This window comes from Felis catus, chromosome A3, assembly GCF_018350175.1.
Source record: "Felis catus isolate Fca126 chromosome A3, F.catus_Fca126_mat1.0, whole genome shotgun sequence".
Taxonomy (NCBI): Eukaryota; Metazoa; Chordata; class Mammalia; order Carnivora; family Felidae; genus Felis; species Felis catus.
In genome coordinates, this window is record NC_058370.1 from 104610276 (window position 1) to 104635971 (window position 25696).

Consider the following 25696-nt stretch of genomic DNA (forward strand, 5'->3'; position numbering starts at 1 on the left):
TGGTAGTGACACTCCTTCAAGTTCAGGGCTCCCTCCCTTACTTGGTACTCACTGCAGTGCTCATGACAGAAATAAACCAAAGGATCTGTGTGAGTACATACTGAGCAGAGAGGAGGGGCCCCTAGAAAGGGACAGGGAGGCCAGCATCCACCTTGATGGGTTCAGCCTCCAGCAGAGCAGGAATTGGGGTCAGTTCCCTTGAGCGAACAAAGAGGCTCCAGAGAAAAGGAGGCGAATACATTATAGTTCAATCATTTGAGGAATAATGAAGAGAACCCCAACTCACCTGGGGCCTGGCTTTCAGGAATAAACTGGCTGTTCCCTTTTCTCCTGGGTATCTCTCTGGAGAAAGAGCAGGGTCCTGAGAAGGGAGAACTAAGAAGGTAAAAGGAGCCATAAGGAAGGCTAACCCTTATGGCCTTTGCAGCTCCCAGATGCCCCAAGCTGGAAACCCCTGAAGAGTCAGTATGTCACCTCAGTGGTTCTGGGGACAGGGCTGGGTCAAAGGGAGCTGACGGGCAGCCTCTAGCTATCCTACAGGAGACAGAATTGCACAAGCCCTCCCCCACCTCTCCTGTCCAAAGGGCACCGCAGGCTTCAGGTAACTGAAGTATCACCAAATTCCAGCCACTCCACTGGAGAGTTACTTACTGGGCATCTCCTCTACTAGGCCTTTTAAAAATATCAACATGGAGAAGACTTTCAAGGAACTTTAAATATAGCCTATGGTATGAGATTAAGAACACAAAACAAGGCCCAGGGCAAGGCCAAGAAATATATACACTTTAAGGGAAAGAAGTTACACCTTTCCCCTCATCCTTGGGAACCCAGCTCAAAGGTCAGTTCTCCCTGAGAAGTTCCCAAGCATAGGTCTCTGCAAGCATACTTTTTAAGTCCCACTATAATAGGGTTTTTATATCATACTATTTTCAAAGCCTGAAAACAAACAAAACACTAGCCGCAACCATGCCAAAGAAGTTATCATAGCTAACAACAACAAAAGCATGGAAATGGCAGGCAGCATGGCATAGCATAGGTCAGCACATCTCAAACGTTAATGCGTATGGATTCTGGGGGATCTTGTTAAACAGACTCTGATTCAGTGTATGTGGGGTAGGGCCTGAGAGTCTGCATTTCTAAAGAGTTTGAGATGATTCCTGTGCTATAGTCTACAGAATACAAGGCATAAAGGAATACAGAGGGGGTGGTAGTCCCAGAGATTCGGCCCAGTTCTGCCACTGGCCAGTCTTGTGACCTTGAGCATGTGCGCTGAAGAACGAAAAGTTAAAATGCCCACTTGGTGAAGGACAGAAGATTCTAAACATAGAAAGAAATGGCTTAAAAACTCATGGGTCACCTGGATTGCCTTGTCCCCAACACTAGTGAAGAGGTGACTACAGGAAGTACCCCCCATGTATACTGCTAATCTTCTACACAGTTGAGCTAGAAAGGCTGGAGGAATCCTATTACTTAATGAAGCAATAAAGGAAATGGTGGCAAGGCTCTAAATGGCCCCACTGCCCTCTGATCCCTGGCCAAGGCCACTCCTTCACAGGTTTGTTTATTATTTACCCTCTCCCTCCCACACAGGAGAGCCCTCCCCGCTCTCCTCTGGCTTTTGGGAAGTCTTCCGCGGCCATCCCCTCCACCTCTACCATGGTGTCTGGATACGGAGACTTCACGCTCCTGGGCTTGGATAATTAGGAAATGCCACAGGGAAGGCGGTTACAGGCTCTGCCCCTTCCTTGGATTCCTCGGCCTCTTCCTAGGGTCGTCCTCCTCCTTGGCCCGCGACTAACTCCCCAGAAGGGCTTCTGGCCCTCTCCACCCTCGAGAGCCAAACCTGATGCTGTGGAGTCCATAGCTGGGGCTAAGCGGCGACGTCCTTTCACTAGGTCCAAATGTCTGTCCTGCAGCCGCAGCCCTGAGGTCCTCCCTTACGGCTCAGAGAGCAGGGAGCAAGCTAGGTGACATCGGGCATTCCCACTCCGCGCAGTGACGCCCAGGCGACCTGCAAGGCCCAGAACAGGGCAGTCAAACCCAGACTCCTGTCCGAGCGCGTAGCGCTGCCGCCCGGGGTGGTGCGGTTCCCCTGCTTTCAGGCGCGCTCTCAGACCCCTCACGAGCCTGGGCCCCCTGGCTTCGCTCCGTCGCCTTGCTCCTCGGGACCGGACTCTGGACCCCAGTTTCAGCGCAGACCCACACCCATGATGACTACCACACCACCAAGAGATACGGCCGTAGCCACACCTGCTACCTCGGTACCCAGTGCGCCTCCGCGGCCCGGAGCTAGCAGGGATTCAAAAGAGAGCCTCACGGGGACACTGCAACTCGATCTCCTAGCTCCAGGCCCCACAGCCCCTCGCGGAGGGACACTTCCAACAATGTCACGGGCTGGCGCGCAGCGCTCGCAACAGGCCGGCGGCCCCGAAGTCTCCGAACCCACAAAGAACAAACCCCACCTCTTCCCCGGCCCCTCCTCCCAAGATAAGTCCCGAACCTGCGCAGACGGGCCACCGCGCAAGGAGCAATCAATCCTGCGTGCGGGGCGGGGCGAGCGGCGCCTGCGCCCTGGAGGCCGGAGAGAATTGAGCGGAGTGAGGTTGCTGGCGTCTCATGGAAGCTTCTCTGTGCGTCGCTGACGTGAGTGGAGGATTCCCCCAGCCGGCTCCCAGCGCCGGCTGGGACCTGGGAGCAACTCCCACGTTAGACGCGATAGCCGGGTTTGCGGCTCTCCAACCAGAGGCCACCACTCTTTTTTGTTAAAAAGAGAAACGTGGGTCCTACCCTGAATCTACAGAGTAAGGATTTCCAGGAGGCTCTCTGGGCGTATTTCTTACAGGGCGCCCAGGAGATACCCATGTCTCATTAACTACTAACTGCTATTCTATAGGCCATCCCGTGTTTCTCCGCCTTTCCCTCACGGCCCCAAGTTTTGAATTCAGTGAAGGGTCAGTGAAGAAAGGACTATGGACTCCTTCCTGCTCCACAAAGAGTATCGTTAACCTGAAAGAAATATTTGCGCATCACCCCCCAACATTCCCTTTTCCTGCTCCTTTGTAGTCAAACGTTTCTCCCACTCCAGCCCATTGTGACGGCTCTCTGTTCTTTCCGTATAGTTTTGCCTTTTCCAGAGTGTCATATAAACAGGATTATATAGTATGTAACCTTTTGAGAGTGGCTTCCATCACTCTATCACACTCTATCACTTCTATAACAGCATTAAGCCCTTAAGATCCATCTGTGTTGTCATAGGGACCAATAATTCATTCCCTTGTACTCTTGAGTCTAGCTATCCTATATGGAAAGCTGTCTTAAGGAGCTACACAGCACATCCATTGACATCCTATTTACCAGGACACTTGACCACACCTAGCTGCAGAGAAATGTATTCTTTAAACATGTGTCTGGCTAGAATTCTATTACCATGGAAGATGGAGAGAAAAAAATAATGGGTAACATCAGATTTTAGGAACAGTATTGATAAACTGCAGTTTACCAGAGGAAGAGCAGAGAGCAAGAGCATCTGTAAATCGAATCAGCCTGAAGGAGGTGGCTTACCCTACTTTAAGAACTAATTACAAAAACAAAAAACAAAAAAAACAACAAAAGAAATGTGAAAGGTGCTTTTGTAAGGCAGAACTGAAGCACAGAATCTTTTAAAGGTTTTATTTTTAAATTTTTATGCTTTTATTTGTATTTTTGAGACAGAGACAGAGTGTGAGTGGGGTAGGGGCAGAGAGAGAGGGAAACAGAATCTGAAGTAGCCTCCAGGCTCTGAGCTGTCAGTGCAGAGTCCAACGCGGGGCTTAAACTCATGGACTGTGAGATCATGACCTGGGCCGAAGTCGGATGCCCAACCGACTGAGCCATCCAGGCACCACAAGATTTTATTTTTTTTAATTGTTTATTTTTGAGAGAGGGAGAGTGCGAGTGGGGGAGGGACAAAGAGAGGGAGACAGAGATCGCAGAGCCCAATGTGGGGCTCTAACCCACTAACCATGAGATCATGACCTGGGCTGAAACCAAGAGTTGGACGCTTAACCTACTGAGCCGCCCAGGCGCTCCTAAGATTTTATTTTTAAGTAATCTCTGCACCCAGCGTGGGGCTAGAACTCACAACCCTGAGACAGAGTCACATGCTCTACCAACTGAGCCAGCCAGGTGCCCCAAAGCACAGACTTTTCTACAGGTCCTCCAAGCGGTCAGACATCCATCATCACACAACCTCCAACTCTCCTGGGTTGGCAGCTCCTGGTAAAAACAGCAACATGTTCACAATTAGGGCTTGGGTCATTGACGGTGGACTAAAGATGCCCCAATGGTGGCCATTTTGAGAAAAGGGATTACAAAAACAAAAACATAGAAGTAAAAACTACTCCAATCTGGTATCAGACCTGGGTATTAGAAGCAGCAGTGTTTTTTTCAGGTATAGTGTGAAATTGTGCCTGAATATTTCTTTTCCGCCCCATCACCCAGCTTCTGATGATACACATGCACTGCAAAAAAGAAAGTTGGTAGTAGAAAATAAACAATATTATTACTAAGTAGTCAAACCTCTTTGCTAGGGGGCCAACCATCCTTTCCCCCATTGACTGAGTGATAAAACTGAAAATACCACTAAGGACCTGTGCTATTCCTCTAAGGTAACACTTCTAAAAAGGCCCCATGATGTAAAGGGATGATGCTTTCTTCTGTGAGAGATAGGTAGGCAGGCAGATATGGAGGTAGATAGATTGATTAATAGATGATATTGTAAGATGTAGATCTGGACACAGAGTACTACGTAGCAGCAGCTAAGGAGAGATGCTTAGAGAAATAAAGCCAAAAGGTGTTCAAGAAGAGAGGTCTTGGAACTGCAAGAAGTGACCTAGGAGGAGCAAAGATTGCTGGTAGAAGCAACTTCAGGAGGCAATACAAACAAGCAGAACCGTGAGGGAAAGCAAAAACGTTGGTTGAAATAGGGACATTTCTACATTCCGCCCCCACCCCTGCTTCTCACAGAGAAACGCCCATAAAAGAGGGAAGGCCCAAATCCTTTTTGGCAAGTTTTCTCTTAAGTCTATTTATTTATTTTGAAAGAGAGAGAGAGGGGGGGAATGCGCACGAGCAGGAGAGGGGCAGAGAGAGAGGAAGAAAGGGAATTCCAAGCAGCCTCCATGCTGTCAGCGTGGGCTCTGTGAGCCCTGGGAAGCCCAGGGTGAACCCTGACACAGAGTTCAGTCCCACAAACTATGAGATCGTGACCTGAGCCAAAACCAAGAGTTGGACACTTACCGAATGAGCCACCCAGGCACCACAACAAGTTTGTTTTTCATGGCCACGGATTCTTTCATAGACCTCCCTTTGAGAGTGGGCTGTATGGTGCCTCCTCTTGACTCTGGGCAAGCTTATAATGGCTGCAACCAATAGTGTGCAATAGAAATGACACTACTGATTTTCTTTTTTCTTTTTTTTTTCAATATATGAAATTTATTGACAAATTGGTTTCCATTCAACACCCAGTGCTCATCCCAAAAGGTGCCCTCCTCAATACCCATCACCCACCCTCCCCTCCCTCCCACCCCCCATCAACCCTCAGTTTGTTCTCAGTTTTTAAGAGTCTCTTATGCTTTGGCTCTCTCCCACTCTAACCTCTTTTTTTTTTCCTTCCCCTCCCCCATGGGTTTCTGTTAAGTTTCTCAGGATCCACATAAGAGTGAAACCGCATGGTATCTGTCTTTCTCCGTATGGCTTATTTCACTTAGCATCACACTCTCCAGTTCCATCCACGTTGCTACAAAGGGCCATATTTCGTTCTTTCTCATTGCCATGTAGTACTCCATTGTGTATATAAACCACAATTTCTTTATCCATTCATCATTTGATGGACATTTAGGCTCTTTCCATAATTTGGCTATTGTTGAGAGTGCTGCTATAAACATCGGGGGTACAAGTGCCCCTATGCATCAGTACTCCTGTATCCCTTGGGTAAATTCCTAGCAGTGCTATTGCTGGGTCATAGGGTAGGTCTATTTTTAATTTTCTGAGGAACCTCCACACTGCTTTCCAGAGTGGCTGCACCAATTTGCATTCCCACCAACAGTGCAAGAGGGTTCCCGTTTCTCCACATCCTCTCCAGCATCTATAGTCTCCTGATTTGTTCATTTTGGCCACTCTGACTGGCGTGAGGTGATATCTGAGTGTGGTTTTGATTTGTATTTCCCTGATGAGCGACGTTGAGCATCTTTTCATATGCCTGTTGGCCATCCGGATGTCTTCTTTAGAGAAGCGTCTATTCATGTTTTCTGCCCATTTCTTCACTGGGTTATTTGTTCTTTGGGTGTGGAGTTTGGTGAGCTCTTTATAGATTTTGGATACTAGCCCTTTGTCCGATATGTCATTTGCAAATATCTTTTCCCATTCCGCTGGTTACCTTTTAGTTTTGTTGGTTGTTTCCTTTGCTGTGCAGAAGCTTTTTATCTTCATAAGGTCCCAGTAATTCATTTTTGCTTTTAATTCCCTTGCTTTGGGGATGTGTCAAGTAAGAAATTTATGGCTGAGGTCAGAGAGGTCTTTTCCTGCTTTCTCCTCTAGGGTTTTGATGGTTTCCTGTCTCACATTCAGGTCCTTTATCCATTTTGAGTTTATTTTTGTGAATGGTGTGAGAAAGTGGTCTAGTTTCAACCTTCTGCATGTTGCTGTCCAGTTCTCCCAGCACCATTTGTTAAAGAGACTGTCTTTTTTCCATTGGATGTTCTTTCCTGCTTTGTCAAAGATTAGTTGGCCATACATTTGTGGGTCTTCTTCTGGGGTTTCTATTCTATTCCATTGGTCTATGTGTCTGTTTTTGTGCCAGACACTACTGATTTTCAAAGCTAGGTCATAAAAGGCCATGCAGCTTCTATTTTGCTCACTGGAACACTCTCTTGGAGCCCTGAGCTGCCATATACCCTGCCTGATTACCCCGAAACCACCTACTGTGAGGTAGTCCAAGAACAAAGAGAGGCTGCCAGTAGAAATTCTGGCCCACAGCCCCACGTGAGCCCAGCCACAGGTTCCAGTTCAGGTAGCAGACTCAAGTGGAGAAGCCGTTTGAGTCCTCCCATCTGAGGGTCCGGAAATTATGAAGCAGTGAAGCAGAAGCAAGCCATTGCCACAGTGCCCTGTCCAAATTCCTCACCCACACAATCTATTCGCATGATACAGATGTTTTAAGTGACTAAGTTTGGAGTAGTGTGTTACACAGCAGCAGATAGCCATAACGTCCTGAAGTTTGTCAGAGCTCAGAGTTGGTGGGCCTAGTGGACATCTGTCTTAACCTAGACAAGATAGGTGTTGTTTCTTGGTTGCTCAGCATCTATATGCCCTTTCTTTTTTAAGAAATTCAGCTGAAATTCTCTTTAAACTTTCCAGCAACATGGCAGATTGCACACCCTGAACAACTCTCCTAACTGAAAACACTAAAAATGCTGAAAAGCTATAAAACATCTTTATAAACACACTGGTCACCAGGTCTGAAAATGAGGAATTTGCAGACTTAAAAAAAAAAAAATGGAGAGCTACAACTCTGAGAAGGGAGCAGCAAACCTGACTTTTTCACTGCTAAACCCCAGTGAACTTAAGCTTCCACTTTGACAGTTAACCGGGGTCAGCAAAGAGAGATAAAGCCTAGGGCCTGCCCAAGGGTGGGGAGTTCTAGAAGGAAACTCATCTAGAACCCCCAAATTTCAACTCTGCATAAGGCTAAATTAAAACAAACACCACACAGAAAGGAAGAGCAAGAAAATGTCTTAGACATCATGACTTTAATCAAGGACCTTTAATCAAGGTCCAAACCCTTACTACAGTACAAAATCATCCCCAATCTGGCCCCAAATTACGGTTATCAGCCCCTAAACACCCACTCGCCAGTCATCTTGCTACTAATTCTTCGCATTTTTATCCTCTAGTCTGTACCTTTACAGGTGTTATTCTCTCTGCATAGATTGCACTTTTTTCTTCTTCTTAATGAATTATTCTTTTTCAAGTGTACCAGTTACAGGAAGCCTTTTCTAACTTTCTCAGCCATAGTTAATTGCTTCCTCCATGTGCTCCCATAGTGTCTTAGACGTGACATATAGAACATACTGCATTGTGTTGTTATGCTTTTACATTGTGGGTTTTCCTTTGGAGCATGAGTTCGTTTGGGGCGGTTAACTGTGTCCTATTTATATCGGTAACAATGCCTTGCCTAAGCTGGCATTTTAGGCTTTTTGAGTGAAAGTACAGACTTGTTCCCAAAGTAGGATTTTATCATATTCTTGTAATCTCCAGTCTTCTCTGGAGCTCTAGCTCAATGGTTCTTAGCTTTAGCTGCACAGTAGAGTCACCTGAAGTTATTAGTAAACTCTCGCTCCTGAATGGATTCCAGGTATCAATATGTGCAAAGCTTTTCAGGTAATTCCGACATGCAGCCAAGGCTGAGAATCCCTACGACGTCTCCACCCAGGGCCCTCTAGCAGTACCAAGGCAGGCAGGCTGGTGTGCGCTCAAACTGTCGGTAGTCTGCCCGGGTGCCCAGTTTGTATAGACGTGTATCCTGGGCTCTCCACTTAGGGCGCAAAAATGTGCATCCTATGCCTCAGGCGCAGCCTCGTCCTCAGAACCAAATTCTGTATCTCTCCGGCCCAAATTTCAGAACCAAATCCCTGAAAGTGGACAAGATGAAGCAGAACAAGCCTCTTCGAAGCGCCAGGAGACTGGTTCTTGGTCTTCCCGGGCAGTGAAAACGAAGGGTAGGGACGGGCCCCAAAGATCCCACACATATTCTTCGGACGGCCCTTCCATCGGAGGACTGGAGGGACGTGACATCACACGTAGGCAGTATTTCCAGGGTGACCATAAGCCTCCTTTACATCCTCAACCGTTCTCCCCCGACCCGGACTACGGCTCCCGGAACGCTGGGACTAACTACCTTCAGAGCCATCAGCCTTTTTCTCAGAAACGCGCGCTTGCGCGGAATTTCATACGTCATATTGAAGCGCGCTGGCCGCTGAGACTTCTGGGGAATGGAGTTTGTGAGAAGGCCGAACATTGATTGGGAGCGCCAACGTCAGAGGCTTTGCGCAGGCGCATTGTTTTCCGGACCTGAAGAGGCGCCGTCTTCCTGGGTCCCGAGCACTCTGTGCCGGAGGTGAGGGCTGGGGGTGTTTGTCTTCGAGATGCGGAGTGAGCGCAGCGGCCGAGAGAAGGGAACACTGAGAACTTGGGGGAGGTGCTGTGGGAATAGAACGGGGTGACGCGGACGGAGCCAGCTTGCGGAGTGTGTCTGTGTGTGTGGACGTCCCGGCTCGGAGAGGGGCGGACGGAAAGTTGCCCCTCGCCCGCTATGTGTGCATGTGTTCCGTGGAGTGTGGGCACTGTTACGAGTGGTCTTTCAGCATGGATCCCATATGCCAGATCCCAACTTTCAGGTTGGAAGTTTGGAGCCTTCCTCCGCTCTTTTCGTTCTTCTTCCCATAATGGGTGTTTAATAAATACGGGTGGAAACTGACACTAAATCCATAGAATCGCCCACTCAGCCCCTTCCCTCTTTCCCAGAAAGAGTCTCGGATTGTCTCGTTTAGCCCCCTGCCTTGGGCCTTCGTGTGAGGCTCCCATTTAAAGATAGATACTTCATTTTTTAGACTACATCATTGAACATTTTTACTTGATTTTAATCATGGCAGTTGAACTTCTAAGCGGTTGGAATCCATTTTTGAAAGCTATGGTTATTATGTAGTTCATTGACAAGTTTAATTCTCGAAATAAGTACACCTCTAAGATATCCTCGATTTAAAAGAAGAATATTAGTGAATCGAGTCTGAGATGCAGTCCTTAAAGCTCTTGGTTTGACATATATCATTATCGATTAAACCAATAATTAAAGCTACCTTAATGCCTAATGTGTCTGTTTCAGCTGTCAACATCATATACAATCTTTTCTTAGTTCAAAGGAATGAATGCTTTAATATCATTCTTTAGTTGCTAGGGGCCTTGAAGCCCTTTCATGGAGGAGGTAGGATCTGAGGTGGCAAAAAAGCAAACAAACAAGGAGTAAGTAGCAAATCATTAGTTGAATTTGAGAGGGAACTGACTTTAACTGGAGTGAAGTGTCAAGAATAGTGGGAGATAAGGGTGGAGAAAAGTCTACTGGTGTGATGACCTAGAGAATCAGGACAAAACCAAGTAGGCAGGGTGGATTTTATGGTTCTGATCCGGAGACTGACAGGAATAAAACTATTTGGGGACACCAATTCTAGAGATCATATCTAGGACTAGGGAGAGGAAGGGACTAGTGGCAGGGAGCCAGTTAGGAATGCAGAGTAATCCTGATGCAAGTTGTTAGGGACCTGAATTATGGTGTCAGTGGCGGGAAAGGATAAAAATGACAATGCGGAAGAAGGGTCAAGGGATCTATCTGGTGACTAACTTGATTTGAAAGGAAAGAAAGGTAAAAGTTTGAATTGGGGGCATCTGGAAAATAATAGCACAATAGAAAGAGAGGGGCTGATTGGGGAGTTGCATAGGGGAAGATGGTGTTGAGGTGCTGGCAGAATGCCAGATTCAACATTTGAGTCATTTGGAAACGCAGGTTGGGTTTGGAAGAGGGATTGGGACTAGATTGGGAGCCATCTCTGTAGAGGTGGAAAATGGAATGCCAGCTGGATGGACTTTCCGAGGGATAGCAAGAAGAGCATTGTACAAAGACTGAGCATTGGGCAGTGTCCTTGTTTCCAGGGCAAGACTGGGAAAAAGAGGCACACAGAGATGCAGTTTTATTGGTAGGAAGAAAGTCAGGCTAATGCAGTATCACAGCAACTACAGTCACCACTTGAAGAAGCAGGAACTTGTCAGGACAGTCAAAAGCTGCAAGAATTAAAGTTAAGGAGAAAAGGACTATCAGAATTAGAGGTCAGAAATGCACTAGTAAGTTTTGAGCGTGCAGTTTCAGGATGTGAGGGGTAGCAAGAGCAGGATAATGGATTCAAGAAGAGTAGGTGGCATTGATAGGTATATGTTACCAAGATTGATCATGAAAGGAAAACCCAAATGAGAACCCTTGGTACAGAGAGGCCATGGGATGTGGTGGAGATAGTTTCACATAGATGAAGGGTTGTACTGTTTGAAGATGTGGGAATTGAAGCTATTGGTGAGGTGGGAGATGGTGGAGAAAGAAAGACTGGGAGCAGGGAGCAGATTCTAAGAGGCAACAGTAGTGGAAAGGAAGTAGGACACAGTCAGAGGGACACTCAGGTAAAGTCCTGGAGACAGACATTTCTGTTTGGTTGTCCTCACATCCCATGCTACCTAGCACATAGCAGGTGCCTGGACATATTTGTTGAATAGTAGGATGAATGAGTGGGTGAATGGGTTGGTGTTGGGCAGTAGCAAGGAAAGCAACTTTCGTTTGTTGAACAGACAGAAAAATAAATGCTTTCCATTAACTATCTCATTCAATATTTATAACTACTTTGTGAAGTAGGTATTAAACAACTGGGGGTCAACTTTTAGCTTAAGTGATATGCCCAAGCCTTTACAGATAATAATTAAAGGCCTGTGGAATGCTTTTTACCACACAGACCCGCCTCTTCTGGAACTCTTTTGTGAGTGAGTGTTCTACTGAAATTGAATGGTAGCTATGGAGCAAGGATGGGAACACTAAAAACTTTCCAGACAAGGGCTTATTTGAAGATCTAGAATAAGAATTTGGGGAGTTTTTTCTCCAGAAATACTCTGAGAACCGGGAAGAGGACAAGAGAGAACAGAAGTAACTCCACGTGAATTTGGTGGATTTGGGGAGCCTTGAATTTCACCGAGAGCCTACTGAAGCAACTGCCCAGGAGGGAAGTCAGCCTGGCAGGGAGCCCACAGATAATGAGCACCTGGGGGAGTATTGACTGGTTGCTTAATGGCTGGGGGAGCTTTTATGCTCCCCATCATTTGTAATTTTTCAATGCTCACTTTATGGAAGTCATAATCTAATAAATGAAACTTTGAAAATTATCTTTAAGCATTTAAACACTGAGCAGTTTCAGATGTAGTTCAACTGATTTGTTTGAAAAGCTCAAATGCTTTGGAAACATCCAAATACTTTGGTTCCAAAGTTATTACTACACTTATACTTAAACCTACTCAAAAACATTGTAATTATAATTTCGTTGTAATTAGTCTTTTCATTATTTCTACCTTCCTAGGATTATAACATGACTTTTAGCTAATGCTAACACTTGGCACATTATTCTATATGCTTTATAGGTATTATTTAAGCATTACAGTAACTGTATTAGACAGATACCTTCATTATTCTAACTTTACAGATGGGTAAACTGAGACACAGGTTGAGAAACTTGCCTAAGGTCATACAGGTAGTAAGACACAGCTGGAATTTTATTTCAGGCAGTCTGCCAGAGTCCGTACACCTAATGACTAAACTGTCCTGTATCTCTAAATACTAATTTTGACTTCTTACTAGGGCCCAAGAGTAATATTTTAAGATCCTCCTGGAAATGGAGAAATCTTAACAAACAAGGAAAAGACTACTGTCTAAACGCAACTTGCAGGCTACTGATCATATATCTGTTTCCATTTGTGTATATATCACTCTGCCTCCTCCTAACAAGATTCAAACCCCAATCTCTCCTCAGGTCAAATTCTTTTTTTTTTTTTTTTTTTTTTATAGTTATATTAAACTTGTCTTTCCAGTACTTTTTTTTTTTTTTTAAGTTTTTACCTTTTGCATAGGTTTTACACATTTATGCAAACTGGTGTTCACCTCAGGGTAATATTCTTTTAAAGTCTGGCTTAACCAGTGTTCAGTAACCCCTTGTCTAGTAAATGTATATTGATCTGGTCTTTCAGAGTTTTGGAAAACTGTACCTTATTAGGATCTTATCATTAATAAGGCAAGATGGAGGGTTCATCTAGGGAAGGAAGGGATTAAGTCTGCACGGTTACTTTGCCTTTTTAGAATCTAAAGTGGATTCATTATTAGAGGTACATGCTCTTCCTTCTTCCTGACCTCAGTACTGATTAGTCTGTTTAGGGTTTGTAGTTCCTCTCTCTGGCATTACTTGGTTTTACCTCCATTCCCTAGATTTCTTTTTTCATGCTTATATGAATGGGTGCAAGTATATATCCTAAGGATACATCTGTACTTGGTGAGTAGTCATATAATTAATAGAAAAAAACACAAAGTACTTATTTATGTAACTAAAGGCTTACTCATTGCCCTGTTTGTATTACAACCAGTTTTTAATACTTTATATTAATTTTTCTATTTTGAGCGTTTAACTCACCGTCCTTCAAAATTCGAACTATTTCATTTAGCGATAATAATTTTTACAACTTGGCCAGTGAATCCAGAGTCACCTGATTTTTCCTATCCAAAGATGTGGGAACAGCTCAAATTCGAAATACTCCAAGCTGTACTCATTAGCTTTCCCCCCAAACCACCTTTTCCATCGCACGTCTCCACGAATGGTAGCATTATGCACAGCGTTGTGCAAATGAGTGACCTGGAAGTCATAAGTCATCCTTGCCTCTCCCATCACCTTCGGCCTCCACTTCCAGTCAGTCTATTGTCTGTTCTTCATGTCTTGTCAGTAGTTCCCCTTCTTTCCATTTCTGCCGCCACTGCTTTTGTTCAGTTTTTCTTCATTTTTACTCAATTATGAGATTCCTCGCTGGTTCTTCCTTACCTCCATTTTTGCCCTCCTCTGGTCCCTTTCTGCTGCAGCTTCCAGAGTGGCATGGCTGCCTGTGTCAGAGGTCTCCAAGATCACCCCACATTCAAGGATTTGCCGGAAGGATGTGGGACTCAGCCTATAGTTGCACTCATGTCTAAGATGATGACCGATCTTGCAAGGATGCACAGCCAGGTCATAAGGGGAAGAGAGGTAGAATCTGGAGGAATTCATAGGCAGGCTTTCTTGTGTTCTCTCCTTGCCAGGAGGAGTCACACAGAACACATCCTCTCTAGCAATGAAAATGCAACAACATGTGTGTGATGTTCCAGCCCAAAAGAGCTCATTAGAGACTCAGAGCCCAAGTTATTTTTTATTGAGGGCAGGTCAGGTAGGCACCCTCTGCCTAACACCTACCAAAATTCCAGAGCGTCTAGCAGGAAAGCAAGCATCCAGCATAAACCGCATTGTTTGCACAAATCATTTAGGCATGGACCCAAATCATTTAGGCAATGGACCACCCTTCTCTTTTAGGGAACCCTCCCAAAATCTAAGTTCCCAGACCCCAGCCAAGGGTCAGTCTCACAAGTAGACCTTTCTAAGAGTAGCAGTCTCGGGTCTGCTTTGTAACTTTTCTGTACACCACCTTTCCTTCCTGTTATTTTTCCTGTGCACCAAAGTAAATACGTACTCTTGTAAAAACAAAAATTAGAATGTAAAGAATTGTAAGAAATAGAATAAAATCACTCACAATTCCACCAGTCAAATTCCATTTACATTTTAGTATATATTCTTTCAGTCTTTTTTCTATACACATGTGCGTACACAAATAAGTAATTTTAAGTGTGCATTCTTTTTTTTCTTTTAAAGTTAATTGATATTTGAGCAAGAGCACAAGTGGGGGAGGGCAGAGAGAGAGAGAGAGAGAGGAGGAGAGAGGGGGGAGAGAGAGAATCCAAAGCAGGCTCTGCACTGTCAATGCAGAGCCCAGTGTAGGGCTTGATTCCACAAACACTGAGATCATGACCTGAGGAGAAATCAAGAGTCAGACACTTGACTGACTGAGCCACCCAGGCGCCCCTAAGTGTGCATTCTTAATATTTGTGAATTTGTTTGAAAAACTTTTTTAGGGTGGGAGGGAGGGTAGGGTAGGTGATGAGCATTGAAGAGGGCATCTTTTGGCATGAGCCCTGGGTGTTGTATGGAAACCAATTTGACAATAAATTTCATATATTAAAAAATAAATAAAAATAAAAATTTCACTGCACGTTTTCACAGGAAAAAAAAAACTTTTTAAAATAAACATCACAAAGTTGAACTCTCCTGGTTATCTGTACCAATCCCATAACCCTCCCTCCCCAGGGATAACTCACAATTTGGTACTTATTGTCCCATATAGACTTTTTTTTTAATATTTAAGGATTATTTCCCTTTTTTAATGTCTATTTATTTTTGAGAGAGAGCGAGAGCATGCACGAGTGGGGGGAAGGATAGAGAGAGAGAGAGGGAGACAGAATCCAAAGCAGGCTCCAAGCTCCATGCTGACAGCACAGGGGCTGACATGGGGCTCAGACTCATGAACCATGAGATCATGACCTGAGCCAAAGTCAGATGCTGAACTGACTGAACCACCCAGGTGCACCCCCCATATAGATTTTTGTAGATATTATTTACCTGTTTTTAAGTTTTGTATAAATACTACACAGTAATTCTAAAGCTTTCTTATTTTTTGCTCAGTAATTCTGTGATTTATCTCTATCATTAACGTACAGCTCTACTCCATTCATCTTAATCAATGTGTAATATTCCTATACACATAAACTCACACACATAAAATCACAGTTTATCCTACTGATGAACATTTAAGTCGTTTGCAGTTTATCACTAGTGATCTTTTCCTTGGTGACTTTTTGTTTTAAATAGACTCCATGCCCAATGTGGGGCTTGAACTCACAACCCTGAGATCAAGAGTTGCATGCTCTAGTGACTGAGCCAGCCAGGCGCCCTTCCTTGGTGATTTGTAATGCCACCTCAGTTGTAGATCAAGCTTCTCTACATGTTTGGATACGTTTGCAGATTTTTTATTCTAGTCTATTAGTCTGTTATCTATGTGGTTATTTTTTCATGAAAATAAAAATCACATAGCATAGAGATTGAAAGCTGATTAACAGACCTGGGTTCAAATTCTACTTCAGCCTCTTACAAAGCCTTAACTTCACTAATCTGTAATATTGTACCTACCTTATTGATTTATGAGGATGGAATTAAATTATCCTTAGAAAGAGTGCTTAGCAGGGCCACCTGGGTGGCTCAGTCAGTTTTGGTTTTTTTTTAATGTTTATTTTATTTTTGAGAAAGGATGTGAGTGGAGGAGGGGCAGAAAGAAAGGGAGACACAGAATCTGAAGCAGGCTCCAGGCTCTGAGATGTCAGCACAGAGCCCGACGTGAGGCTCAAACTCATGAACCCTGACATCATGACCTGCGCCAAAGTCGGTCGCTCAACCGACTGAGCACCCTAAGCATCTGACTCTTGATTTCAACTCAGGTCATGATCTCACAGTTCATGGGTTCGAGCCCCGCATTGGGCTCAGTGCTGACAGCTCGGAGCCTGTTTGGAATGCTCTCTCTCCCTCTCTGCCCCTCCCCCACTTGCGTGTGCTTTCTCTCTCTCAAAATAAATAAATAAACAACAACAACAACAAAACAGTGCTTAGCACAGTGCCTGGTGAATAGCAAATGCTCAATAAATGCTGGTTACTATGATGTTAAATGGTATTACAGTGTATGGATGGGCTGGATCACAAATTATTTAATCATATCTTCTGTTGTAGAAACTTAGGATATTTCAAATTTTTCCTGTAGTTTAAGGATGAAATGAGATACTACATGTAAAGTGCTTCAAAAGTTACCACATGTAACACCTCAGTAAAGGTTAGTGTTAATGATGACTAAGAAAAACTTTGCATATATTCTCACTTATTTCCTTAGGACAAACTCCTAGGAGAGGGTTGCTGAGCCAAAGAGTATGTATATTCCAAGGCCTGTGATACCAATCGCAATGATTTTTCTAAAACACAAATCTGATGATAACCCTTCCATGTTTAATCCTCAGTGGTCTCCATGGCTGCGGTCCTTCTTCTATGTATGGGCCCATGCAAAATTGTCCTTGATCTACCTGGCCTCTGCCCACTTCTCCAGTCTCATCTTTCCTTACAGCACTACTCACAGCCTAGACTTCTCCCATTCTAAACCACTTACAGTTGCTCATCTTTTCCGTGTAAAGACCCATCTCCTCGTTTTGTTTTTTTTTTAACTTGATATTTTTCTTACCTAGAATGTTCCACCTCCTCCCCACCCAGATCAAAACTTATCTTAGATCCTGCTTCTGCCAAGGAACCTACAGCCTCCTATCTGCATTAGGCAAGCCCTCCTATCTGCATTAGGCAAGCCCCTATCTGCATTAGGCAAGCCCTCATCAGGTATCTCTTTATAGTACGTATCCATCCTGTAGTGACTCATTATTTGGGTTACTCTTATGTCCTGTGTTCTAGACTATAAGCTTTTGGAGGACAAAGACAGTGTCCTATAGTTTTTGTCTTTGGCATAAAAAGTTGCTGCTAAATAAATGTTAGTTAGTAGACGAATGAATGAATACCAAAGATCAGAACATATATTCCCTTGACTACAGGAGAATAGTCAGTGGGCGATCTCTTTTCCTCCTTCTTCCCAGGACCACACCTCCCATACCACTCATGAATCCCAAGAATGCTTGATTCAACTGTGTTTAATTAGACTCCTGACTGTGGGAAACTGAGACCTACTCAGCTAACTCAAGTAAAGGGAGTTTACTGATAAGGATTCACACAAAGCCTAAGAGGTTTAGAGTCTTATGGAAATCCAAGAATAAATAAGGCTGGTCTATATGCAAACTGGAGCCCAGAGATGGTCCTACATGAATTGAGGGACTTCAAAGCCAGTAAAAAACTCTGAGGTCTTTGCTCCACTGCTGATGTGAGCAGGCTTTTCTTCCCCTGACCCATGTCTAGTCTTACCGTATCATGCCTCCCATGTACTCACTGGCTCTGCTTCCTGGTTACTTGGGCTCCCCTGATCCTCATGGCTACTTCCATCCCTCATGATATCCTTTCAGCTCATCACCCACCTGTTGTCCTGACATTTCTTAGTTCACATTCCCGAGGAAGGATGTCACCTTTTTAAGCTAGATTGCATCTCAGTCTACTGGTCAACCTGCACATTGCCCACCTGAGACCTAAATCAGTGTGGCTCCCGGAGTGAGACGCAGCATCATGCAGAACAAAACATGGCTGTCCGAGCGCTGCTCCTGGAGCACGGGGTCATGAATGGGTTATTTTTCTCTTAAAGAGACTATGGGTGTTTACTTGACACATCTTATCCATATAATCATTTATAAAATTTCTTGGACTTTTTATCTGGTAGCTATCAGGGCAATAGTGAATGACCTTATAAATACAGTGTAAGCTTAATACGTTCTTGGTTCCAGGAACAGAACTTCTCCTGTGGGATCATAGTAAAACAAGTCCCACATTGTATCCTGAGTAGTAATATCTGTGGTCTTTCGCTCCAGTTCTGGGGTGGGGTGGGGTTGCTCCTGGCCTTGCTTTGCTTTGTCTTCCCTTTTTGTAGGGTATCAGGAATGAGAATGGGCATATGACTCACTGGTATTTGGAGATTTCCTGCTTAATGGGTCAGAAAACTACAAGACTAGTCTTTCTCATACCGACGTTCTCATCCCGTACCTCTTCCTCATTAGGACTCTGCCCTTTTCTACAAGGAGAGCACACAGGAGGGAATGGCCGCTGTGTCTCCAACTGACAGATGCCAGGTGAGGTGGACTTTGTGTTTCTGAAATACTCTGTTAGTCTCCAGAATGTAACCACTTTTCTGTGTCTATCCTGGAGCTTCTTCGATCAAACCTAACCAGGTGAATGAAGGACTCCACAGGGAATGTGTCTTTCCCATTTGATCTGTGGTATCCTTCAGTGACCTTTTCTTACCTTGAACATGTGCCCAGGAGCCTGTCACCAGGCACACTGTGACCTTTGCGCTGAGTGATTTTGACTAAAAGTGTTGGTACAGGTCTGCTTGGATGGTTTGGGGAACGGTTCTAGTCCTTATTTCCCTTTAGTGCATCTGTGTATAGACTGAGAGCAGACCCCAAGTATTCCAGGAGGTGTTGGGTTAGGCCAATGACACCTGTTGTAGAGCATCTCAGTGAGGTGGTAAGAGGTGGTAAGAGGTGTTCTCTTTAGAACAAAGAGAGATGAGTGTGGGTAGAGACATGTGGCTTGCCCCATTCCTGCCCGAGGGCCCAGTGTCTTGAATTCTGTGCTCTGGCTTAGAACGTCTGCATGCACCCTGGAGACTCATCTGGAGTTTTAGGACTGGAGGTAAAGATGCAGTCTTGCAGAATCACGAAGCATTAGCGTGAGATGAGGGGATCCTAAGGACAACCTAATCTACATCATCATTTTATGGATTTGTAAAAAAAAAAAAAAGACAATTGGTGGAATCTGAATAAGATTGTAGATTATAGTGTAATATCAGTGCTGTTTTCTTGGCTTTCATAATTATACTGTGATTTTGCAAGAGAATATCCTTGTTTTTATAAAATATGAGTAAAGAAGCATCATGTTTGCAAGTTACATTCAGGAAAGGGACACCTGGGTGGCTCAGTTGGTTAAGTGTCTGACTCTTGATTTCAGCTCAGGTCATGATCTCACGGTCATGAGATCGAACCCCATGTCAGGCCCTGCATCAGGCTCTGCACTAGGCATGGAGCCTGCTTAATATTCTCAAGCTCTCTCGCTCTCTCTCTCTCTCTCTCTCTCTCTCTCTCTGCTCCTTCCCTGCATGCATGCACACGCTTTCTCTCAAAAAAAAAAAAAAAAGTTCAGGAGAAAGATAGAATGTGTGTGTACTGAGAGAAAGATAAAGCAAATGTGGAAAATGTTAACATTTGGGGAAGCTGGGTGAAGGGTACATAGGAATTCTTTGTCCTTTCCTTGCAAGTTTTCTGTAAGTATGAAAAAAGAGGCCCTGATATTCACAGGCTGAGCTGTGAATATAGGGATTACGACCAAGAACTTCATGCCTCAGGGAATTATGCCACTTTCCCCGAGTGCTTCAAAGCCCTGCTTTATCAGAACCATGTCCCTTAACCTTCCCTCCACAACCTCAGGGCTGTCACCTTTATAGACTGTTTCGTCTGGTCCATGTAAAAAGAAGGGTTATGAGTAAGGGAGAATGTTATTGTGTTTCCAGGAATCAGTGACATTTGAGGATGTGGCTGTGATTTTCACAGATGAAGAGTGGAGGCATCTAGTCCCTATTCAGAAGGACCTCTACAAGGAGGTGATGCTGGAAAACTATAAGAGCATTGTCTCATTGGGTAAGGAGAGCTTCCCACAAGAAGTTAGACTCTGTACTGCGTTAATGGGGGGTCGTGGGCTAATGAGTGATACCTCTTCTCCCACCTGAGTTCTGAAGCACTGAGAGACAAAATGGAGGGGTAGAAGGCTATGGCTAAGATGTACAGCAACAGTGGACTTCTCAATTGTGAACCGCAGCATTGGACAGACTTGTTCCCTGAGCCGTAGGCAAGGGAACCCCAGCCTCCCTTGCTCAGCAGCCTGCCCCTGCAATACAGAGGGCCCCCTCCCCAGAGCAGGGGCAGACAGAAGAAGCCGAGTCACATATGCCCCGTCCTTCCCCCAGCTTATCAGGCAGGTAACTTTCTCAGCTCCATCCAGAGGATGAAGGGTTGGTGGGGGAGGTGGGGGGCAGGGGCTATCTTACTGAGGGAAGTTTTCTTTTCAGAGAAGCAGAGAAGGGGAGGAAGAAGTGTTTCCCTTTAAAAAGAGGGCAGTATGGGCACAGAAATACAAGGCTGTGCCTCAGAGTAGGTCACTACTCTGCGTTTGATTTTTGAATATTTATCTTAAATACAATCTTAGAGGCGCACAGAAGGCACTTTGCAATTATAGAGACCTGTGTGACAAAGGGAAAATTAAGAATGACTGCCTGGAGGCACCTGGCTGGCTCACTCAGTCTGTACATCTTGCAGCTCTCGATCTCAGGGTTGTTGAGTTCAAGCCCCATATTGGGTGTAGAGCTTACTTAAAAAAAAAAAAAAAAAAAAAAAAAAAAAAAAAAAAAAAAGAAGCTGATGTAATATATTTGTGAGAAGTAAAGAAGTTAGGCTCCTGTAGGTAGTGAGAACCTCTCAGGAGCTTCCAGAATAAGAGGCTGGGAGAGTGTACAGATTCAGAAACCAGTATAAAATAAGCAGGAGGTGGCAGCCAAAGGAGTCCCATTACAGATTTTATGCAAGGCATGTCAAGAATTTAAATAGGCCAAATAGGAAAACACAGGTAAATGTTCAGGGACCATTAAGGGAGACTGCTGAGCCTTTGTCACAGGCTTTGGTGGGATGAAATATTGGGGAAAATAGAATTCCTAGCAAAGGTCAGAAAGAGGAAGCCACAGGCAGGCCATGGATGTGGCCAGTTTATCAGCCGAGAATCAGCATACAACCAGATAGGTGATCCGTGGGCCCAGTAAGAAAGTGTGTCTCTTTCCCAGTTTGGGGCCCCCAGTGCAATAGAAGTTTAGACTTCGAGACCATTTCTAGGATGGGTTCTATTTCTTTAAATAACCAAAAATGGACAGATTCACTTCTAGAAATTTGTCCTAAGGAAGTAATAGGATTAACAGCCCCTGGTATATAAAAATGTTCACCATATCATTGTTTGTTAATAGCAAAACATTAAAAACAGTCTGAATGTCTGTCAGCAGGAGAGTAAATAAATTAGATTATTCCATACAACGTAACCTCATGTAGCCATTAAAGTGCTAAGATAGATCTGTGTTAATTGAAGTAAAATAATGTTTAAGTTTATTATTATGTGAAAAAAATCAAATTTACAAGTCAGGATTATTTTATAACCCATTTAAAAAAATTATTTTAGGGGCGCCTGGGTGGCGCAGTCGGTTGAGCGTCCGACTTCAGCCAGGTCATGATCTCGCGGTCTGTGAGTTCGAGCCCCACGTCAGGCTCTGGGCTGATGGCTCGGAGCCTGGAGCCTGTTTCCAATTCTGTGTCTCCCTCTCTCTCTGCCCCTCCCCCGTTCATGCTCTGTCTCTCTCTGTCCCAAAAATAAATAAAAAACGTTGAAAAAAAAATTAAAAAAAAAAATAAATTTTTTTAATGTTTATTTATTTTTGAGAGACAGAGAGACAGAGCATAGGTGGGGAAAGGGGGCGAGAGAGAGGGAGACACAGAATCTGAAGCAGGCTCCAGGCTCTGGACTGTGAGCACAGAGCCCGACATGGGGCTCGAACCCGCAAACTGTGAGATCATGACCTGAGCTGAAGTCAGATGCTTAACCAACTGAGCCACCCAGGTGCCCCTATAACCCAGTTTTTAACAGAATGTATCTATAAGTATCTTTCAGTTTCAAAATAGATACAAAGTACAAAAGGTGATTTTTCTTTTTACTTCAACTTACCCCTAATTTTCCTACAATGAGCATGACCCACTTGTTTAAATAACAGCTTAGTAGTAAAGGGTAAACAAAAAGATTATATGTTTTTACTCAAGATGATCTGTTTTGATTCTCATCTTCCCTGACCCAAGGACTGTTTCCCCCCATCCTACCAGTGCTAAAGCTGGGACATCCCATTCAGTTCAGTGGGAAGAATAAATACATAATTCAAATGAATTTTATCAACTTTTTGACCAAGTGCTACTTTGTTTCCTTTAACTTAAAAAATTTTTTTTGATGTTTTTATTTATTTTTGAGACAGAGAGAAAGCACGAGATGGGGAAGGGCAGAGAGAGAGGGAGACAGGAACCGGAGTGGCCTCCGTGCTGACAGCAGAGAGCCCGAATCAGGGCTCGAACTCAGAGTGATGAGATCATGACCTGAGCTGGAGTCAGATGCTAGCTGATTGAGCCACCAGGGGCCCCATCTATTTGGTCCCTTTTAGAACCTCCATTCTGAGCATTCTTTTGCAGTACTTTGCGCTCTGTATTCCTGGTGTGTGCCCTCTGCCTTTTGCATTTTCTCTCAGAAGCACTCTGAGGCTGGGATTACGCTTTGAAATAGTGGCGTATTTTCATCATGTGCCTGGCTTGTTTCTTTCTCCATGAGCAGGACTCCCAGTTCCTCGACCTGAGGTCATTTTTCAGTTGAAGAGAGGGGATGAGCCTTGGATAGTTGATCTTCATGGATCTGAGGAGAGAGAATGTCCAGGGAATGTCTCTCTAGGTAATTGTGTATGAACAGGGCTGGGCAGAGTTTGGGTTTGTTTTGTGGTTGTTATTTGGGTGTTTGGGAGGGAGGCTTGGGTACCACGTTTTTCCTCACATTCAAATCTTCTGCTTTAGTGTTTACTCTTTATCACCCATGAGCTTTGACTTTTTTTCTGTACACCTTAAAGTGTCACTCATCTTTATTCACCAAATGTTGTTCTCTCAGATCTGTCACATTGCCCGTTCACCCTTTGATATTCCTATTCCCCACCATCCTCTCCACTCAGTGTACTCTCCTAGTTATCCTGGCCATGCTCCCAATGGAAGGTCTTCTCTTTTCTGAGATGTCCACTGTCAGTTCTATTCCCTACTTTCTTCTGCCTTCCCAGGTCTCAGTCTTTCCCCAGCATGGACAAGTGTCTGTGCGAGCGAGTGAGGCAGTCACCACACTCTACTTTTCCGATTTATCGTAGTGTCTCTTCTTTCTGATGTAGTATTTCCCAGCCCAGGAAAGAAACTGCATCTGTATTTTCTGTCCATTCCAGATTGGGAGACCAAGCCTGAGCCTCAGGGTGCTTCGGAAGAAGAAAAACCAGGACGAATAGTGAGGGAAAGGCTTGGAAGAAAAGTTCCTCTGTGTCCTAAATTTGAAGCTCATGCCCTGGAGGGTGAGTTAGAAACAGGGAAGGGGAGCCCTGTGGTGCAGACCTGCAAGAAGTCCCTTTCCCAGAAGGAAAATTTGCAGCAAGGGTCTAGCCCTCTGAAGAAAATTCTCACTAAGGAGAGAGACCAGGAATGCAGCAACTGTGGGAAGACCTTTTTTGACCACTCATCGCTTATCCGCCACCAGAGGACTCACACTGGAGAGAAGCCCTATGACTGTCACGAGTGCGGGAAGGCCTTCAGTCACAGGAGCAGTCTCAGCAGACATCTGATGTCTCACACGGGGGAGAGCCCCTACGAATGCAACGCGTGTGGGAAGGCCTTCTTTGACCGGTCGTCCCTAACGGTCCATCAGCGAATTCATACCGGAGAGAAGCCCTTTAAATGCAGCGAGTGCGGAAAGGCCTTCTTTGACCGCTCGTCCCTTACTCGACACCAGAGAATTCATACTGGAGAAAGTCCTTATGAATGTAATCAGTGCGGGAAAGCCTTCAGCCAGAAAAGTATTCTTACTCGACATCAGCTCATCCACACTGGCAGGAAGCCCTACGAATGTAATGAGTGTGGGAAAGCCTTCTATGGCGTCTCGTCACTGAACAGACATCAGAAAGCCCACACTGGAGAGCCTCGCTATCGGTGCAGCGAGTGTGGGAAAGCTTTCTTTGACCGCTCGTCCCTCACGCAGCACCAGAAGATTCACACTGGAGACAAGCCATACGAATGCACCGAATGTGGGAAAGCCTTTAGCCAGAGGTGCCGGCTTACGCGACATCAGAGAGTGCACACGGGAGAGAAACCCTTCGAATGCAGCGTGTGTGGCAAAGTGTTCAGTTCGAAATCGTCAGTCATTCAACATCAACGGCGTTATGCCAAACAAGGAATAGACTGAGTTGGGTGGAAGCTTCAGTCAGCGGACCACCGTAGAAACCCAAGACTGGTCTTTCCCACAGCAGGCAAATCCCTCCTTTGAGCACTCTACGTATTCTGGCCACTACTCCCCTTTTCCATCTCTGCTGCCACGGTGTGAATAAACACTCGCTACCTACTGTGTTATAGAACTGATGTGGGATGCCGGAAAGGAGGCTGTGACTCTAAAGAGTCGACATTTTGCTGAAGCTTATCAGACAATAGGATAAATGTTAGGAGGTGATCCGCAGGCACGCCTCTTGTCTGAGGCCCCAGGTACCACTGCACTTTAATAACCGGAGGCCAGGATGGGAGGGATGGCAGAATTGTGTCAGGGCCGTACTGTTGCTTCCAGAACGGTTCTTTTTATAGCTGGGTCCCTTTCCCCTGGGAGCTTTTTTGGGCACTGACCTTGTTCTTTGTGTCCTAGCTTGTAGGTCCCTTCTGCTGCTGCTGCTGCTGCTGCTGCTGCTGCTGCTATGACTAGCTAGCTAAGTAGCACTTACCGAGTGCTCATTATGGGGTAAGCACTCAGTGGAGAGTTCGGCAAAGAGTAGATTATTTGGTCCTCTCACCAACCCTATCAAGTAGAAGTAGGTACTGTTACTATCCTCATTTTACAGATGAGCAAACTGAAATTTAGAGGTGTCGAATAATTTGCCCAAGGTGGCACAGCTAGGAAAAGGTGAAGCCAAGTCTTGGATACAAGTCTGCCTTCAAAGTCTGTTCCTTTAAGCATTATGCTCTACGGTCTGTTTCATAATTTATGTACGTGTAATCTCTCCTCAACTAGATTGTAAGCACTTGGAGGCGTGACTTATGTGTCTTTGTATCTCACACGGTGCCTTGCACATAATAGGTGCTCAATAAATATTTATCCGAATTAATGACTTTTCTACCTACCAAGTTCTCTCTGTGTAAAACATATCCTTGGGTTCGTCCTTTCTCTGAATTTTCAGTCTAGCCTACACCTTTCTCATCTCAGCTCCCTTACTGCAGTAGTCATTTCCTCATTTGAATTCTTCCCTCTTCACCATTGAACAGGGGAATGCTATGCTATGGTGCCATAGTAAGTAACCCCCCAAGTAAAGTTTTCTTTCTCACGTAAAATCTGATGTGAGTCAAGTCTGTCTTACTCCATCCTCA

General features: G+C 44.8%; 2 protein-coding genes across 16 annotated transcripts in view; one reads left to right on the forward strand and one right to left on the reverse strand.

Moving 5' to 3' along the window:
• The window catches only part of ZNF514 (zinc finger protein 514), a 12943-nt gene extending 9913 nt beyond the window's left edge, over nucleotides 1-3030 (reverse strand). The window contains exons 1-2 of one of the 12 annotated variants that reach the window (XM_045054610.1): nucleotides 2501-3030; nucleotides 287-2011 (exon numbers count right to left, since the gene is read on the reverse strand). In XM_045054610.1, the coding sequence (XP_044910545.1) occupies nucleotides 287-397 (111 nt within the window). In that variant the 5' untranslated portion in view covers nucleotides 398-2011; nucleotides 2501-3030. The other 11 variants (XM_045054609.1, XM_045054608.1, XM_045054606.1 and 8 more) reach the window with 11 other exon arrangements.
• The window catches only part of ZNF2 (zinc finger protein 2), a 25919-nt gene extending 482 nt beyond the window's left edge, over nucleotides 1-25437 (forward strand). Inside the window, exons 1-5 of one of the 4 annotated variants that reach the window (XM_023251909.2) lie at nucleotides 9006-9154; nucleotides 18479-18550; nucleotides 19990-20116; nucleotides 22884-22997; nucleotides 23527-25437. In XM_023251909.2, coding sequence (XP_023107677.2) covers nucleotides 18518-18550; nucleotides 19990-20116; nucleotides 22884-22997; nucleotides 23527-24533 — 1281 coding nt within the window. In that variant the 5' untranslated portion in view covers nucleotides 9006-9154; nucleotides 18479-18517 and the 3' untranslated portion in view covers nucleotides 24534-25437. Of the gene's footprint in view, nucleotides 1-9003; nucleotides 9155-18478; nucleotides 18551-19989; nucleotides 20117-22883; nucleotides 22998-23526 lie in introns of those variants that run through there. The other 3 variants (XM_023251907.2, XM_023251908.2, XM_045054616.1) reach the window with 3 other exon arrangements.
• The last annotated feature ends 259 nt before the right edge of the window (nucleotides 25438-25696 follow it).